At 38.2% G+C, this 16,441-nt stretch overlaps 1 protein-coding gene across 3 annotated transcripts in view; it reads left to right on the top strand.

The window, feature by feature from the left end:
- The window catches only part of NELL1 (neural EGFL like 1), a 297,795-nt gene that overhangs the window by 78,466 nt on the left and 202,888 nt on the right, over positions 1-16,441 (top strand). For all 3 annotated transcript variants that reach the window (XM_039552597.1, XM_039552596.1, XM_039552595.1), the window contains exons 10-11: positions 1,126-1,199; positions 8,380-8,479. In XM_039552597.1, the coding sequence (XP_039408531.1) occupies positions 1,126-1,199; positions 8,380-8,479 (174 nt within the window). The remainder of the gene's footprint in view (positions 1-1,125; positions 1,200-8,379; positions 8,480-16,441) is intronic.

Raw genomic sequence — 16,441 nt, 5'->3', positions numbered from 1 at the left:
GCTTCTGCTGATGGTATTTGCTCTGCAGCTGATTCAGGTACCGATTTTAGAGCTACTAAAGTGCTAGATCGCCCTTGCTACCTCTCAAGGCTGCTCGAGGCTTTCTAAGGCATTGAAATACAAGCGCTAGCTGGTATAAAGCTGAAAAGATACCTTCCACAGATCTGGCTAGTAATGTAGGGTGCTTTTATGCTGGATACTTGATTTGTGTGAGATCGTAATAGTCCAGCTGTTCTCTTTAATTGATGGATTTACTGTCCTTCTCTGGAATTGGAATTTAGCCATGTAGTTGCATGGGGACTGTGATAATTCCGGTCATAATTGACCAAGCTGTTTGCTCCTGTGGCCCTGCTGCAGGTTGCCTTTTTCATGGTGGCAGTAGTCCTGAGCTAGTCCACTTTGCCTTGAAGTGAATGAGGAATGATCATGTGTTCCAGTCTGTTCATTTGTGGAGCTGCTTGTCTTTGGCAGAAGGGTCAAAACTTCAGAGAAGAATTTTGTAGTAGGAGCTCTCAGTTTCTTGGGAAATCTGCGTATTTCATGTGTGCTTGAAGAATATTTTTCTGAAACAGATTTTTGCAGTTTGTTAATTTGGTACAGTCATTCGCTGCATCTGATCTGTTCGTGCAGTCCTCCAGCAAGCTGAAGAGTTCACCTTTGTGCCCACAAAAAATGGGAAGGCTTAATTGAAATCTGTGCTTGTATTATTCTCATGATGAACTGTACTCTAATAAATGTCTCCAGTTCTTGAAGTGAGTCATGAGGACCTCTAGTAACACAAATACTGTAGCTACTCTACGCGATCTCAGTAGTGAAAATATTTTCTATTGAATGGTAGGGAGTTTAGTCCAGGACACATTGTCTATGCTCCTATTCCCTCTCTTTAGGTTGGGTGAAGATGCTACTTTTTCTTAAAATGAATTTATTGTTTGTTACTTTGTTTGTAATTATATGTGATACTGACTTCTGATGAAAGCAAAATGTATCATATTTTTAAAGTATTCATATTTTTTTCAGTGGATGTGAATACTGGTTTTACTTTCATGTTATACCTTGCATTTATTTGCTGCTTAAATACTGATTTAATTAATTTTTAATCTCCCTCCTCCTTCTCTCGAATTACAGCCAAGTGTATCTATGGAGGCAAAGTGCTAGCAGAAGGTCAACGAGTATTAACCAAGAGCTGCAGGGAATGTCGAGTAAGTTTCAGTTGCATAAACTTTTCCTGATTTTAAATGTATCTCTGGTGTTCAGAAGTGACAGTGTAAACTTAGTGCATTTCTTTAGGCTTCCTTCATGCAAATGTGACATCTGTTGTCTTGAAAAGGTGACCTTGAAGTCAGTGAAAGCCACAAATATGAAAACAAGGCAAGAATATGACCCTTGCAGGATAAGAAAAATATGGGCAAAATTATTTGGAAAGATGTTTTCTCTTATCTCTGCTTTCATGATCTTTAGGAAGAAAGTAACAGCATCTTGACCAAATGACTTGTTTCAGCCAAATTGCGAAAATTTGAAGCAACCTTCGTGTTATATTGTTTGAGTTACTCTGTATTTCCCCTAGTATTGTTTAAATTATATATAGCTCTTCTAATAGTTGAGGTAAATTACTGAGTATTGGAGCAGACTGAGGTCTTTCTTGGCAAATTCTTAACATTTGGACTATGACAGTATTTAAGAACACAGGTGAACGAAGGCTGTGTTAGATCCGTTCAGGGAGTGTTGGTGAATGTGCGTATAGGAAAAGATTACATTGATCTGGTTATTGTTGTGCTTGGAGCTGAGTGTACAGAGTAGCAATTTCATGTTCACTAATGGAAATGGACAATAACTGGCTGCAGATGTTGTGAAAACAGCTTGTTATGCAGAATTACTTTGCTATTGTTACCATTGAGCTGTATGGGGTGTTCAGCACTGCGTATACAAATACGTGGGCAAGGTCGTTGCCTTGGAAAGCAGACTAAGATGCCTGTTATTTATAATATGACATAGAATGTTTATTGGAGAGGGGGAGTACCTGTATGAAATGAGAACAGGAGTGTTTGCACATTAAAGTGAAACCAGAGAGAGTGACCTGAATTATGTCTGCGGAACTTCTCTGTGCTATAAATAAGAGCATTATATTCATCATTAGGAGTATGATAATACATTCATGAAGATTAACAGCAAATACCAACCATCAAATACCTGTCATTAGGAATGAGTAAAATAATGGAAACAGCTTTTGTATTTTGCTTATTGTAAAAGGAAAATGATATGGCAATGTTAATTACTGTAACATTGCAATTGGTATTTGCATCTTAATGGACAGTATTGATAAATATTCAAAATGGCATCCGTGAATGTAACACCATAAAAAAATGTTTGATGCATGCCTTCAGAAAAATCCCAACAAACTGAAGTTCTTTCCACAGCTGTGCTTCAAGAAGATATTAAACCTCACTGTCCTGGGGAGAGTTTTTAAGAGGCTGCTTGCATCTGTTTCTGTGGGGTGTTGTGTCTCCATGCAGGAGGTTCATTCAATATGTCTTCAGCATGACCTCTTAATCTGACCTCAGTTAGGAATGCTCATTAGATGAAAGATGAATGGTGATGAGTCAAACTGTGGCTATGTCACTGTTTTCTGTCCTATGTAGACAAGGTGTCGTATGAATAAAGGAAGGACTTTGTCATAAGGGAGTACCATACCAAATTTAACATGATTTAATTTTCCAGACTTGAAAAACTGACATCAAGTTTCAAAAGCTGCTGATCCATGAAGGAATATGTTGGAGGGTACACATCTACCATCAGTGTAATAGTGTTGATAAAGATGACTTAAAAATCTTTGTAGAGGAGGATATATCTGTAAGTGGGGTAATGTCAAAAAGATTAAGTTGAAATTTCACATTTCAATTTTTATTTGAAGATAGATTCCTTATTCTTTGCATAGGTACTGATACAACCTTAAGAGGCTTTTAACTTTCATAGTTTTTTCATCTAACAAAAATAGTACTACTACTGATGGATCCAGCTAGATTAAAGATTTTCTTTATCAGGCTGAGAGACCTTTTTTTAATTTTTGGAAACTAATCCAGACTAAAAATATTTATGATGCATATTCTCTTAACCATAAGCACAGATGTTACTCATGAACAACCACTCCCAGCTGGAATCCTGCCCACAAACACTCTCTAGATGAATCTACAATGATAAAATGAGCACACCGGTATTTCTAACAATCACAGAACAGTCCAGATTGGAAGGGACCTCTGGAGGTCATCTTCTCCAACTCTCCTGCTTGAGCTGGGTTACCTGGAGCCAGTTGCCCAGGACCACATCCAAATGGCTTTTGAATATCTCCAAGGATGGAGACTCCACAGCTTCCCTGGGCAGCCTCACACTGGGAGAGTGTTTCCTGATGTTGAGGTGGACCCTGCTGTGTTTCAGTTTGTGCCTGTGGGCCCTGGTGCTGTCAGTGGGCACCGCTGAGAAGAGCCTGGCTCCACCCTCTTCACGCTTTCCCTTTGGGTATTTTATGTGTCTGTAGGGTCCCCTCTGAGCCTTCTCCCCTTCAGGCTACAGTCCCAGCTCTCTCAGCCTTTCCTCCTGTGAGATGCTCCAGTCTATATTTATGCTCATGGCCCAAGGCTGATCTCTCCCCAGCTGTTCCATCTCTGTCTTGTGGTGGGAAGGCCAGAAAATGCAAGTGTGTATGAACTTCTGGTAACTGCACCTTTTTGCATTCAAAAAGTGTTTGATTTTTTTGCTGGTTGGTTTGTTTAGGTTTGTTTTTTTGGTTTTTTTTTTCGGTTTTGGTTTTGGTTTTTGTTTTTGTTTCACCAGTATGGTGATGTGGGCCATGAAAAGTCAATGGAAAAATTTTTATGACTTTTGTTGGAGTGAGAATTTGCAGTTGAGCAGCTGCCTGTGAATGACATGATGCCGTTCATAAACAGACGACATGCTTGACAGCAAAGGGTACAAAAATAAATGCCTCTTCATTAATGCTGGCAGCAGGCAGTCACACTGTGCCATACGAGATGGACAGGGCCCACAGCTTTCAGGAAGGTGGACTAAAAAGCTTTTTGTAAAGTGTGAGGAATGAGACAACTCTTGGTTCTTAAATAAAATAATTAAGAACAATTTATTAAAAGAACAATCAGCAAAAAAAAATTCCAAGTACAAAACAATTACAAAGCCAAAAAAAACCCCGGGTCTGCAGTGATTAGAGACCTTGTTGGCCGAACTGGCTCGGAAGTCCCAAACCAGAGACCTTACAACACTGGGTGACTTCAGCTCGCCCAAAGTCTGAATGGTAAAATTGCCTTTTGAAAGAGGTAGAGGCCTGTACTCCCAGCACTTCACCACCAGCTAATCTGAGGTGAAAATGGCCCCTCTGATCTGGTGTCCAGCAGTTTTATAAAGTCTGGGTCCCGCCCATGACCGCCCAGTGTCCAGCCTCCATGGTCTTGGATGATTGGTGGTGTCTTGAGGTGAGGAAATCTCAGTCTGCTAATGGCTTGCTGTTGTCTAGGGGAAAAATTGTCATCGACTCCAAAGGCGGGAAAAGTCCTCATTAAAATTCCAGGTTGCCACGGTGCTCAGTTGCTGGCCAACAGCCGCGTTCTAAAAATAGCTCCCTGCAGTTAGAAGGTCTCCTTTTTGGCAAAACTTAACACTCACTCAAAACTTACAAAGGTTAAGAACACTTGGTAAAAGGTTTAAAACTGGGCTATAAGTATTTCAGAGAACTCTTAAAACCAGGGTAATTAACTTGGACACATACAGCAATTAAGACATTGTGGGTTTTTACACTTTTTAGGGACTAAAGAGGGGACCAAACTTGTGGAACTTTATTAACAAGGGACTTTTAACGCGGAATTATATAAAACACTTTAATCAACTAATCAGGGGAGTAACTTTGGAACTTAATAACTGTCCAACTGGGTTGATGGGTAATTTGAATAAGCAATAATTAAGCAATTAACAATTAAAAGTTGAAAACACTTAATGTGCAAAGGCCAACACTCCATTTCATGTATGACATAAAGGTAAGGAATGATGTGCTTCTTAGAGTGACAACTAAGGCTGCTGTTTGAAACTTTGTCCTGAGAGACTGATTAATAACAGCTTGTTGTGCCTTAGGAATGATATTCCCAGGTGTGGTGCTCTCACTGAAACCATGTCTCTCTCGCTTCCCCTGGGTGGGATGGAGAGGAGAATTGGAGGCACAAAAGGTAAAGATCACAGGTTGAGATAAGAACAGTTTACTGGAATCAGCAAGTAGATAAGAAAATAAACAGTAACAGCAGCAATACTGATGACAAAGGGTACAAGCAAGAGGTGGTCGATTCACAGGGAACAACAATACCTGACTGCTCCCTCTCCTACCCCACCACCCCCTCCTCAAGTTGAGGTGGTTATAGAATAACCTCCTGTCCTGGCCATGCCCCTCCTGGCTGCTGCAGAGATCAACCCTGGCTGAAACCAGGGCACAGCTAAATTCAGACAGGAAAAAAGCCCCACCAAAATAGCCTTATCTGAAATCTTGCTATTAATTTTCAAAGCCAGTCATGTGAGATGAGCTGTTTGTTGTTCAGATTTTCACTGCATGTCACTGATTAAGTTTAAATCCAATCCTTTTTTTATGTACTTACCTTTGTAATTACAAGAAATTTAATTATCTTGTTGTAAATTTTTGACTCCAGATCTCATTCTTGTGGATTGTATGTCACAACTGAAGCCTGATATATTTATTCCAGAAAAAAAAAGTCTTTTTGACATCTATTTCTGTTCACATTCTATGACTGCTACATATGTGAATTGAATACAAAAAGGAGCAATTTTGCTAAGGCTGCCTGAAGCCATAGTTCTGAAGTGTGAACTCTTCTTATCTCAGTGGATAAAATCTGAAATCTGATGATGATAATTCTTATAATTGGATCTGTACTAGTTTATAACAAATTGATTTTAACCCAACATGGAAATGTTTTAATTGTTTTAAAACTTAATTACAAATAAGTTTAATTTGTTTTCCCAAGATGCAAATGCTGCAGAAAATAGGAAACGTAGGGAAATAAAATCTTACTGTTGTTAAATTAATGGAATTCTCAATTTGTGTTCTTTTATCTCCTTGTGAGTCACTAAAGAAGCTGTGAGCTTGGATTAAATTTGTCTTTAGCTTTTTGACTCATCCTGACACTCATTTGACTTTCATACCATTTCTTGCCATGTTTTTTTGGCCAGATTTTTTGTCAGTCAACACCTTTTGTCCGTATGCTGACGTCATTTACTCTTTCTGCTGTAATTGTCCTGTCTGAGCTTAAATAGGCAATGAGTTACAGCCAGAGCTATTCTAGCTGGTTGTTTGATAACGTGATAGTAAATGATGGCTTGGTGTCTGGTTCTTTTATCACCTTTGATACTGCAGTTGCACAGGCAACCGTGGGGGATTCCTCCCTTTCCTTTGTGGAAGTGAGATCAGTAGGAGACCTAATGCCTCCATTAACTTCACTGTTCTTTGTGGGCACTTGCTCTGATGATGTGTGCTTTCCATGCTGCTGTAGGGAGCTGCTTTTTCTTACAAAAAATAAGAAAAGCAGATGCCTGTGGGGATTTTTTTTTAGCATTATTTTTCATGACAGCAGCTGATGCAACTTGCCAGTAAAGGCAATTGGCCCTGCTTAGCCTTAAGATTGTAGTGTCAAGGGCAGTGGCTGCAGAATGGTCAGATTTGCATTCCCTGGGTTGGCTTCACTTCTCAGCTGTAAGTCTTGTAGGCTGCTGGGCACTCCAGGCACATAACTTGTGCCTTGTAGACTCAGCAGGCATTTCCTAAGTCTGTAGGGCAGTTTGATGCTGTGAGAACTCCTTCTGGAGCCTGGAGGGACATAGCTGAACTGGTGTGGTGAGGCAAAGCGGCAAGGCTGATTATCAGCAAAGGTTTTACCTCTGCTGTTTCTGGCACCTGAGCCGGTGCTTTGGCATGGTGTGGCACAGTGTAGTGTAGATAGGAAAGCAAGCTTATACACTGAGGTGTTTCTTCATACAGGGTGGACTCACAGGTAATTTCTCCTCAGATTATGAGAATGATGGCTTTAATAAAGTTTTGTCTATTTTTTGGTATTGGTTTTCCTCTGCTTTCCTAGACCTGGGTGTGTTTGGATCATATTTTTAAAGTTGTCTCTGCCATCATGATAGCTGGAAAATGAAATTTCTTTGTTTGAGGAAAGCAGAAATTGTTACTCCATCTTTTCATTCCATGATCAGAGATGTAATGAAAAATATTTTGGGAGGAGTGGGGACAAGACTAACGTTAAAAAGGTGTTTTGGCAACATAGCAGGCTGCCTGCTTTTTTAGTGGAGTTTCACAGCTTGGAAAATGAGATTACTCAGGTGTGGACAGTCCTGTGGGGTAGTTACTGTAGGTTCCTACTGAGCAAAAATCCTAGTTCTTAATTTCTGCTCCACTTGCCAGTTCTCAGTGATGGCATAGCTGCAGAAGGGGTGCTGAAGTGCTGAACAAGTAAATTATGGTATGAAAAAGGCTAGAGGGGGGGGATAAGGTAAAAGAGGAGGCTATTTTGGGACAGGATTTTAAGAAACAAGGAACTAAAGAGCTGGAGAGCTGTTTGGTGTGGAGATATAGTGAGGCTGATCTGCTGGGTGGGAAGAAGATGGAGTAAAATTTGGTGCAAAAATGTCCCCATGAACGCTCTATGTCTAGGATTATAGAAAATTTCTACCAGCTTCTAGCCCTCGTATCACAGTCTTATTCTAAATCTAGAAATCAAAATCACAGAAATATCTTTAGCTTGGTTTTGCACAGCAGTTTCTATAGGGATATCTCAAGATGAGCTTTCTTCTTTGAAGGACCTAATTTTGGAAATTAGGTGATCAGTAATTCTAAACAACAGACTCTTGTAATTGGACATGACAGAACAACACAACACTTGAAAATACTGGTCTTGCTGTGTATATTGGCGTTGAATAACTTGTCAGCGAAGTATGTAGACTGTGAAATAAGAGGAATAAAGCTCAGACTTGCAGAAAGCAGGAAGATTGTCTTTAACTTGGAATGAAATTCTTTAATTCCTTCAAATACTCAGAAAGAAGACAACTATACTTTGAGACTACATATTTGGTAAAACTAGAATAGAATTTTGAGCTGAAGTGCCTTGTAATCGTTTTATTTTGATGCTGAGCAGAGAAATGCACCACAGTAGATTACTCTAGATTTGACATTATGGTGGAACAAATGAATTTAACTTGCTTCTTGCTAGTTTACCAGTGTTGTCACTGGAAATTACTAGTGCTGTAGATGGAAAAGTATGTGATCCTTGCCACTGCATGTGTTTTCACCAATGTAATTTTAAAAAAAATGTTGTTTATTTTCAGAATGGAGTTTTAGTAAAAGTAGCGGAGACTTGTCCAGCGCTGAACTGCTCAGAAAAAGATCACGTTCTTCCAGAGAACCAGTGTTGCAGTGTTTGTAGAGGTAAGCCAGCTTGTAAGGAATATAAGTTGTTGGTTCAAGAGGGGATACATTGAAAGGAACAATTCCTTTGTAATACTAAGTACCTCTGTAAGCCTGATTCTAAAACCAGTCTGTGATACTCCTTTGGTTAGAAGACTTACCAGATACAAAGCTGTAATTGCTCTGAATTAGAGAGGAGGAGGGAGAAAAGGAAGAGCTGAGGGAGAAAGGGACCAATATCTCCTAAAAATTCCTATTAAAAGGATGCTATATTTGAAAAAGAAATATATTTTGTTGCTTAAACTTGCAACTGCAGGGTTTTGAAAATGTGTTTTTAAGGTCTCTATTTTAAAATTGCAAAAATAACGTTAAAATTCTAGTTTGATGGATATTAGGAGGTTGATTTAGATTTGAGCACTCTGAGGACTAATTTATGAATTAAGATGGACAGTAAAATAATACCAGTGCAAAACAAAAATTAAAAAATTAACCCTGGAGCCCAGAACCCCATTTTTCCTCCTTCCAATGGGATGTTGAGATGGAGGTTCCTCTTGCTTGTTTCGTTTCAGCCCTGTGAGTCCTGGTTGTAGGCTGGACCAGACTGAGCAGGCCATAGCTAAAATCTTAGTTGAGGAAATCCTCTTAAATGAGAAATGTGCAGGTATCACAAGGTTAAGAAACTTGAACGAGCTTTCTTCTTAAAACGTGTTCTGATCAGTGAATTGCTGAGTGAATAATCATTCCCTATGTATTGTATCTCTGTTCCTCATCTCTCCCTTGGTGCTGGGTCTCAGCTGAGCTTAAGGGGAGCCTGGTGTCTCGGGACTCACATCTCATCTGCCTTTAGTGATGCACCTCAGAGGTGTGCCAAGAGGTGTGCCAAATGAGCATCAGACATTTGCAGGCTTAGATGGTTATTGAGGTCTGCTGAATATTTGTCTTGCCTGCATATAAATTCCTCCAGTGCCATTGCAGATGGCGATGAAGGGGATCTGAATCTCTCCCTCTGCCAGTAAATATTAATTAGTAGATACGCATGGTTAAATATTTACTTAGGCCTTGAACTTGAAAACACATGCATGTGGTTGCAGGGACCAGCACGTTCGAGACTGCCTGTTGGGTCATGGTCTAAGAATATACACATTAATGTTTTTTAGTAGTTTCTAGAAACATCTGCAACTATTTAAGCAAACAGTAAATGTTGCTTCTCTGCCCCTCAGAGGGCTGGATGTCTTAATGATACTTCTTAACAGATGGCCCAGTTTGATGTAGTGCAGTACTGAAAAAAAAATATTCATTACTTAAAAGGATTAGAAATACGAAAGCTTCAAAGTTGATGGAAGATTAGTTCCGTAATTATTCACTTCCATATTATTGTTAGTGATAGGTACTCTTTTTAGATATTCATCCTCAAACTGACTTCATTATTTATAAGATGAATATTTATATTTATGTGATGGTCTCTAGAAGCAAGGGAAGGAATTGTATTTTTCCTTCCTCGGAATTCTGGTACATGATGCTTTCAATTTGAGACATTAAACCCCCACTTCACTTCTGCTTTACTGGACTGCTAAAACAGTACCACCTCCTTTTGTACTTCATCATTGCTTTTTAAAATTCTTTTGAAAATGACACCTAAAGGTATGATTAATTTTGTCAACTTTACAAAGGCATAAATTCAATTTAGCACTCCTAAGTTGCTTTTTATATCTGGAAGTAGAATATATGCTGCTTGACACTTTTGCTTCAGTTGCATGCAACCCAAAGTGGTAGTATATAATTTTATCATGTGCTGTTGTTAAAAATGGATATTTATTAAGAATTCCATATTTATTATGGGTTTTATCAAGCAAACAGGTGCTCTCTGATATGGCAAGCACGCCACTGTTTCTGATCCTGTAATGTGCCAGCATATCCTTTACTGGGAAAGGATAGGCTGCTTCTCTTGTTTGCAGAAATGACTTCTTTCAGAGACTATATTCAGCTTTTTTTTTGTCCAAGCCAAAGTAGTTAGGAAGGCATAGTGTAATAATTGCTGGCCTGAATAAGCAAAATTATTTGTTGGAAGGCCACATGGATCATTTGCACATCATATGCAAATTTCACATCGTATGTATGATGATGCAGATAATTCATTGCATTAGCCCTTAGCTAAGCCTTAAGTTACTCAGCAGAATATTTAGTAAGCATTTACTAGCAATGTTAAGTGAGAACATTATTTCTGTGTTAAGTTTATCAGTGCATGTTAGTGACTGGTAGGTTCTGGGCTTTTATCAGTTTGTGTTGTCTGTAGTATTTGTAGTTGTGGAAACAGAAGACTTCTACTGAATTTCATGTTCTGTAGAGTTATAGAATATATTTGCTGAATTGGGCAAGGGTGACAGGTTTGCATCTTGTGCTTTTCTAGCTGCAGCAAAGGAATTTCCATTTAATGAAAGGATAAATATGAAGGGATCAACAGAAGTAAAAAAAAAAGCCCACAGAGAAACACAAAATCTTCATGGTGCTGTGGTATGAGACTGTACCCTCCTCAGCAATCTCTGTGGTACTTACTGCAATAGTAGCTAAGTGCCATAGGTTATGCAGGGTAAAACATAAATCTGTGGTGTTTATGGAGATGGAAGCTGTGAGCCAGCAAAGAACAGAGTTGAATACTGTTATGTACAGAGCTGGTGGGCTTCCTAGATAGTCATTATTGTTTGTAAATGGTAGGAAAAATAAAGATAGCAAATAATGCCTGGTCTTGTTTATGTTTGCTACATGAGTTTATAGTGCAGCAAAAGGTAATAGTATATTGCTAAGAGGCAATTTCTAGATTTCAGGGAGATGATTGTGTGAGGTGTACAGCAAGGTGAGAGTAGTATGGAAGAGCTCTGCTTTAAAATGACAGCTTATTTTTGTGATTTGAAGTACTGAATGCATAAATGGGCCTCTCCACATCTGTATATGGGAACTATCCTTGGCTGTTATGTAGAGTATACCCAGTTTTTCCTTTCATCTGTGGGCTTTAATATAAATGTCTGCTTAAACTATATGGCTGCTTTATACTTTCCAGCAGGACAATGTGGTGTTATTAAACTGTCTTTTAGGCTTACAGAAAATTTAGTTAATTTTCAAGTTTCACAAAGAATCATTGTGTCACAAAATAACGTGTTTTACTACTTCTGAGAATCACTCATTTTTCTTACAGCATGCCTGCTACATTTTTTATAGCCCAGGGACAAATCTAATACAAAAAATAGTGTCCTGAGAGTGTTTTATTGTTCCCTTTAGCTGTTTTTCTCCTTGCCAAAGATAGTGTATAATTTTGAAAGAGTGGATTTTTTTTCTCTTTTGCATGAGTGATTCAAATAAAATTTCATGAGAGAATTTTCATGTTGTTGTGCTCACAACATTTAAATATGTAAAAATAGCCTTAACAGCCTTAGCAACTTCAGATGTGCTCCTCTTAAAAGAAAGAGTGTGATGAAATAATGAAGTAGTGAGAGCGGTTTTGTTTCTAGAGAAAATAATTATTTGCTGTTCTGCAGTATGGTGGGACTGATGGATTTAGATTGACTGCTGACACGCATTAGGAGGAAAGGGAGACTCTTACTGATGAGGTGAAGCATACATTTTACAGCAGGGAGCAGCATTTAAATCTAAAAATGGGGCTTCTGCCTCCCTTCTTTGTGCTGCTTTGCTTTGTTTTGTTTTGGGGAGGTTTGTAGTTGTTCAGTTAGAGGGCGAGAAGGCTCCTCAGTTGTGTATGTTTCTCATCTCTTCCCGCCTGGCTGTGAAACTCAGATTTGACTCTTCAGAAATTGAATTTTTCCCATTTGTTGCTGTAAGGTTGGAGTTATTTCAAGCTTTTTGATTTATTAAGATTTAATGGCAGTTGATAAATATTAATTAGTTTATTTCTAAACATAGTTGTAGCATTACTTAGGATTTAGAAGAGCTTTCTATCTGAAAAAAGAAGAAATCTTTTTAAGCTTGTTAGTCTGTGTAGTTACCATTATTCTATTGCACGCAGATAAGCACTGTGTAATAAGCTCTGCATTCATAGAGCAGCTTGAAAGAGTGTAAGAAGTTGCTGTTTTATGTCAGACCACTGAGTTCTGGGACCACAGTCTCTGAAGGTGTAAAAGCTGCTGCTCAAAGTGCTGCTTTGCACATGACTCCTTAAAAACTGATTCAGATCATGGAAAGGCGTAATTGGTAATGCAAATTTTAAGACTCTTCTATGACTTGGCCCTCATATTTACCTTACATATTTATATTGTAACTGTGGGGTTAAACCCTAACAGTAGAAAAGATTTTGAGGTTGAAACTACCTTGGACTTTTGAACATTGCTGGTGCATTTTAACAGAAGCATTATGACAGTTTTTTGGCGTTTTTAAAGAAATCTGTAAATGTGAGACAGTGAAATGAAGGATATCTTTTTGAACAGCAAGAAAACAGGAGTTTTACAGTTTTTGATGTGAACAGCTAAGGCTTTTGTAAGAAGTATAGAAAACAGTACAGAAGTTACAAGGAAACCCTCAGAAACAAGGAGAGGAGCATTAGTGTTGGCCGTAAAAAAAGTAAGAAGAGATAAGGATCTAAAATGTATTGATTGCCGCTGTAGTCTTGAATGAGTTCTTGCATTTTACAATCAATAATTAAGCCAAATTACCAAATATGTTAGGTATGTAAAAAACTGGATGATAGCACAGAACAGCTTAGCATGCTGCTCTGCAGAAGTAGATTCTGGTAACCACAGCTTGGAAGATGTTGCTTGGAAAAATAAAAGTAATGTTCAGGTGTCCCAAAATGGAATAAATTTTTAATTTGAGATATCTGACTTGGGGTCACCAAGGCCTAGCCAGTTGTTCTGTGCCAGTTCCTGATGCTGCAGAAGTGATAGTTTTATGGCTGCTAGCATGTGTCTGGTACTTTTCCTAATTGTCTTAGTACATTTAATAATGGTCATTCTGTAGTCAGAATGAAGGAGTAGAAGGAAACCTGTATTTCTTAAGAAAAAGATGGAGCAAACATTTCAGCAGCCTTGATAAAGGAAGAGAGTAATGTTATCAGAAGTGTTTGGGGAACAAACAGAGGTCATCAGGCCCATCAAGAATCTGAACACACTCTTCAATATTTAATTCCCCTGGTAGTATCTAATTGTGTTTTGGATGACTTTGAAGGGCTGTTGCACACGTTTGATTGTGTGTGTAGGCGCAGGGAAAATGGTTCCTGGCATCTGTTCTGAATGCATTCATCTGTAATTTTAATTCATACTTTCCTTTTCATCTGTGCTGGCCTGAAATTAGTTAAGATTATCAGAACTGTTTAAGATTTTCTGTGGTTTTGTTAAATCCTCTCCAATTGCCTGCTTGCTGAGATGTGATGATTCCATTTTAAGCCATTTCTTATATTTAGAGAGGAGCTGATTGTCTCAGATAAGACTGCTGAATATTCTGAATGAATTGTTATTTTGGCTGGACAATGGGGATGCATGCCCTCTGCTATCTCCCACCCATCTGAAATGTAGAGATCCCACTGCAAAATCAGTGGGTGGTTTTGGCATCTCTGTAGGTATCTTTAAGGAATCCTATGATCCATTTCACACCAAAGAATTAATAAAAATCAGATATTTAGCTCCAAAGCTCCAGATGGGAGAATGGAGACCAATGTCTAAGAAATCCAAGAACCACACTTTCTTGATATGCATCTTTTGGCTCTTTTGAACTGCTAATTTTGCATTTTTGCTGCAAACAAACAAACAAAAAAAAGTACTTTGAGAAACCTCTGATCCAAGCAGCGGTGTGCTTTTTCTGACAGAGGCACGGTGAACCCCTGCTCTTCTGTTCTATCAAGTACTTTTTTTTCCTGGTGTTTAACCTTAAATTACAGTTGTTTTGTAAAAGCTTGGTAACATAAAATGTTGTAGCACCATGCGCGCTCTTAAAGGGAATGGCTTCCACTATCCACTTACAGAGGTATTGAAGAAGTTTGCTGAAATGCTATGGGAAAGTAAAGTGGAGTCACTTCTAGACAGCAATTTTAACAGATAGGGAACAGTTTCACAGGTCTTTTATAATAATAAATGCCAAGGCAATCTAGAGATGTAGTAGATGTTCTGTGATTGTGCATTCCTAATAACAGGAGAAACATGGAATGTCCTTTAGAGCCTTTATTTTCTCAAGTTACAGAACTGGAGTGTTACTTTTAAAATTTAATTTAAAAAATCAAATATTAAAATTAATTATTCAGATATTAAAACTATTATTTAAATAAAAATATATATTAAAATAATTATTAAAAAATTCTAATTTAATGCTCTTTTAATAGCCTTCAAGCTTGGAAACCTGATTCTGGATGGAGGCTGTTCGCGTTTGAGTTGATAAAGGGAACTAAAGCAATGAAGGTTTTTCCAGAGAATTTTTATAAAACAGGTGACAGCTCTAGTGGCAAAAAATGGATAGCTAGGGTATCCATCATATTTACTGATGAATTTCAGAGGTGGAAAATAAACAATGAAGTATTCACAGGGCTGTGATGTGATATCGAAAATTAATCATTGGCTTGTACTTGGGAAAAAGTGCTGTTAGAGAAGAGTGGTTGATCTGGGACTTGGGACTTGTGATGACAGTTAACTCTGAGAAGCCATCGATTTAGCTAATTGGAAGTCTTAAATTTGCCATGAGCTGATCATAACATAAAACCTTGACTCACTGGGATAAAAAGAGCCTAGAAACATAGAATTTTGGTGCAGGAAGTTGTACCAGCACTCTTGTAACTAAAACATGCTGAGAAAGATGAAATATTTTTAATAGGTTTGGATGAGAGGGAAATAGAAATAAATATAAACAAAATACCCTGAGACAGAGCAATAATCCATGTGATATTTTCAAACTTGCCTGGCTTAATACACCGATCTGTTACAGAAGTTCTGACCCAATAATAATCAAATCAAATCAAGCTCATACTCTGCGTGAGCTCAAAGGAGAATTATTATTCTAAAGAAGCAGGAAACAGACTAGGATGTCATAGTCTTAGGGGAAACAGTGACAAAGTAAATATTATAAAACTTGTTGTCTCTTGGATGTTATCTGGAATGCTGGTAGAATAGTAATCCTGAGTGGGGAGCATAAATTAGATGCTGGATGGATAAGTCTGAGGAGATGGGTTCCAGTGTTTAGTTTCAATTATAGTTATAAAGGCAAAAAAGAGAAGTCAAATATTGTGATTGCATAAATGGCTAAAGGCAGTGTATTGGCACCCTGTTTTACCAGTCTAAAAGGTACCTGGGCTTGACAAGGGTGAATCTGGAATACCCGAGTTGTTTTTATCAGACTGTGAAATGAGTAAAGACTAGAAGGGATAACTGAAATTTTCATTAAGGGAATTGGTTCTTTCTCCCAAGCTGGATTACAATGAAAGAAGGAGCCAACTGAGCGCAAGGAACATACCTTGCCTGGTAATAAAATTAACTTGAACTGTAAAATTGGATGTTGACACTGCAAGTGTCCTTCTTGCTAACAGGTGTTAACATTTGAAAAAAATTACCTCAGAACTCAACATTAGATGATCAGATGCATAAATTTGGAGTGCAATAAACCGACACAACCCGAGTGTTAAATTAGTAGACAACTAAAGTGTGTATGTAAAAACAAATTAAAATAGGACATCAAAGCAAGGGGTATGAACAGAGACCTGGATCTGGCATTTAGATGTTCAAAGTCTGGGTCGTGTTTATCTTAGCTGTTTTTTTAGGGGATGTTAGGAAGTTTATGATCAATGAACTAAAACTTTTAGTTTGCTTCTTTATGACCATGCAGAACTGGCAGAAACTCTTCTTGTATTCAGATAAGCACAAGTTGTAATGCCAATAGATGATGGTATGTCTGGGTTTCTGCTTTTCCTCCTTCCAGGACAGAAAATGGAGACAAAATAGGAATTACCAAAATGACTGCTTATATATCTCAGACAAATAGAAATTGACTCTTGGATAATAA

This window comes from Corvus cornix, chromosome 5 (genome assembly GCF_000738735.6).
Source record: "Corvus cornix cornix isolate S_Up_H32 chromosome 5, ASM73873v5, whole genome shotgun sequence".
NCBI lineage: Eukaryota > Metazoa > Chordata > Aves > Passeriformes > Corvidae > Corvus > Corvus cornix.
The sequence above is the reverse complement of the archived record's forward strand: the minus strand, read 5'-3'. Positions and strand labels throughout refer to the sequence as shown.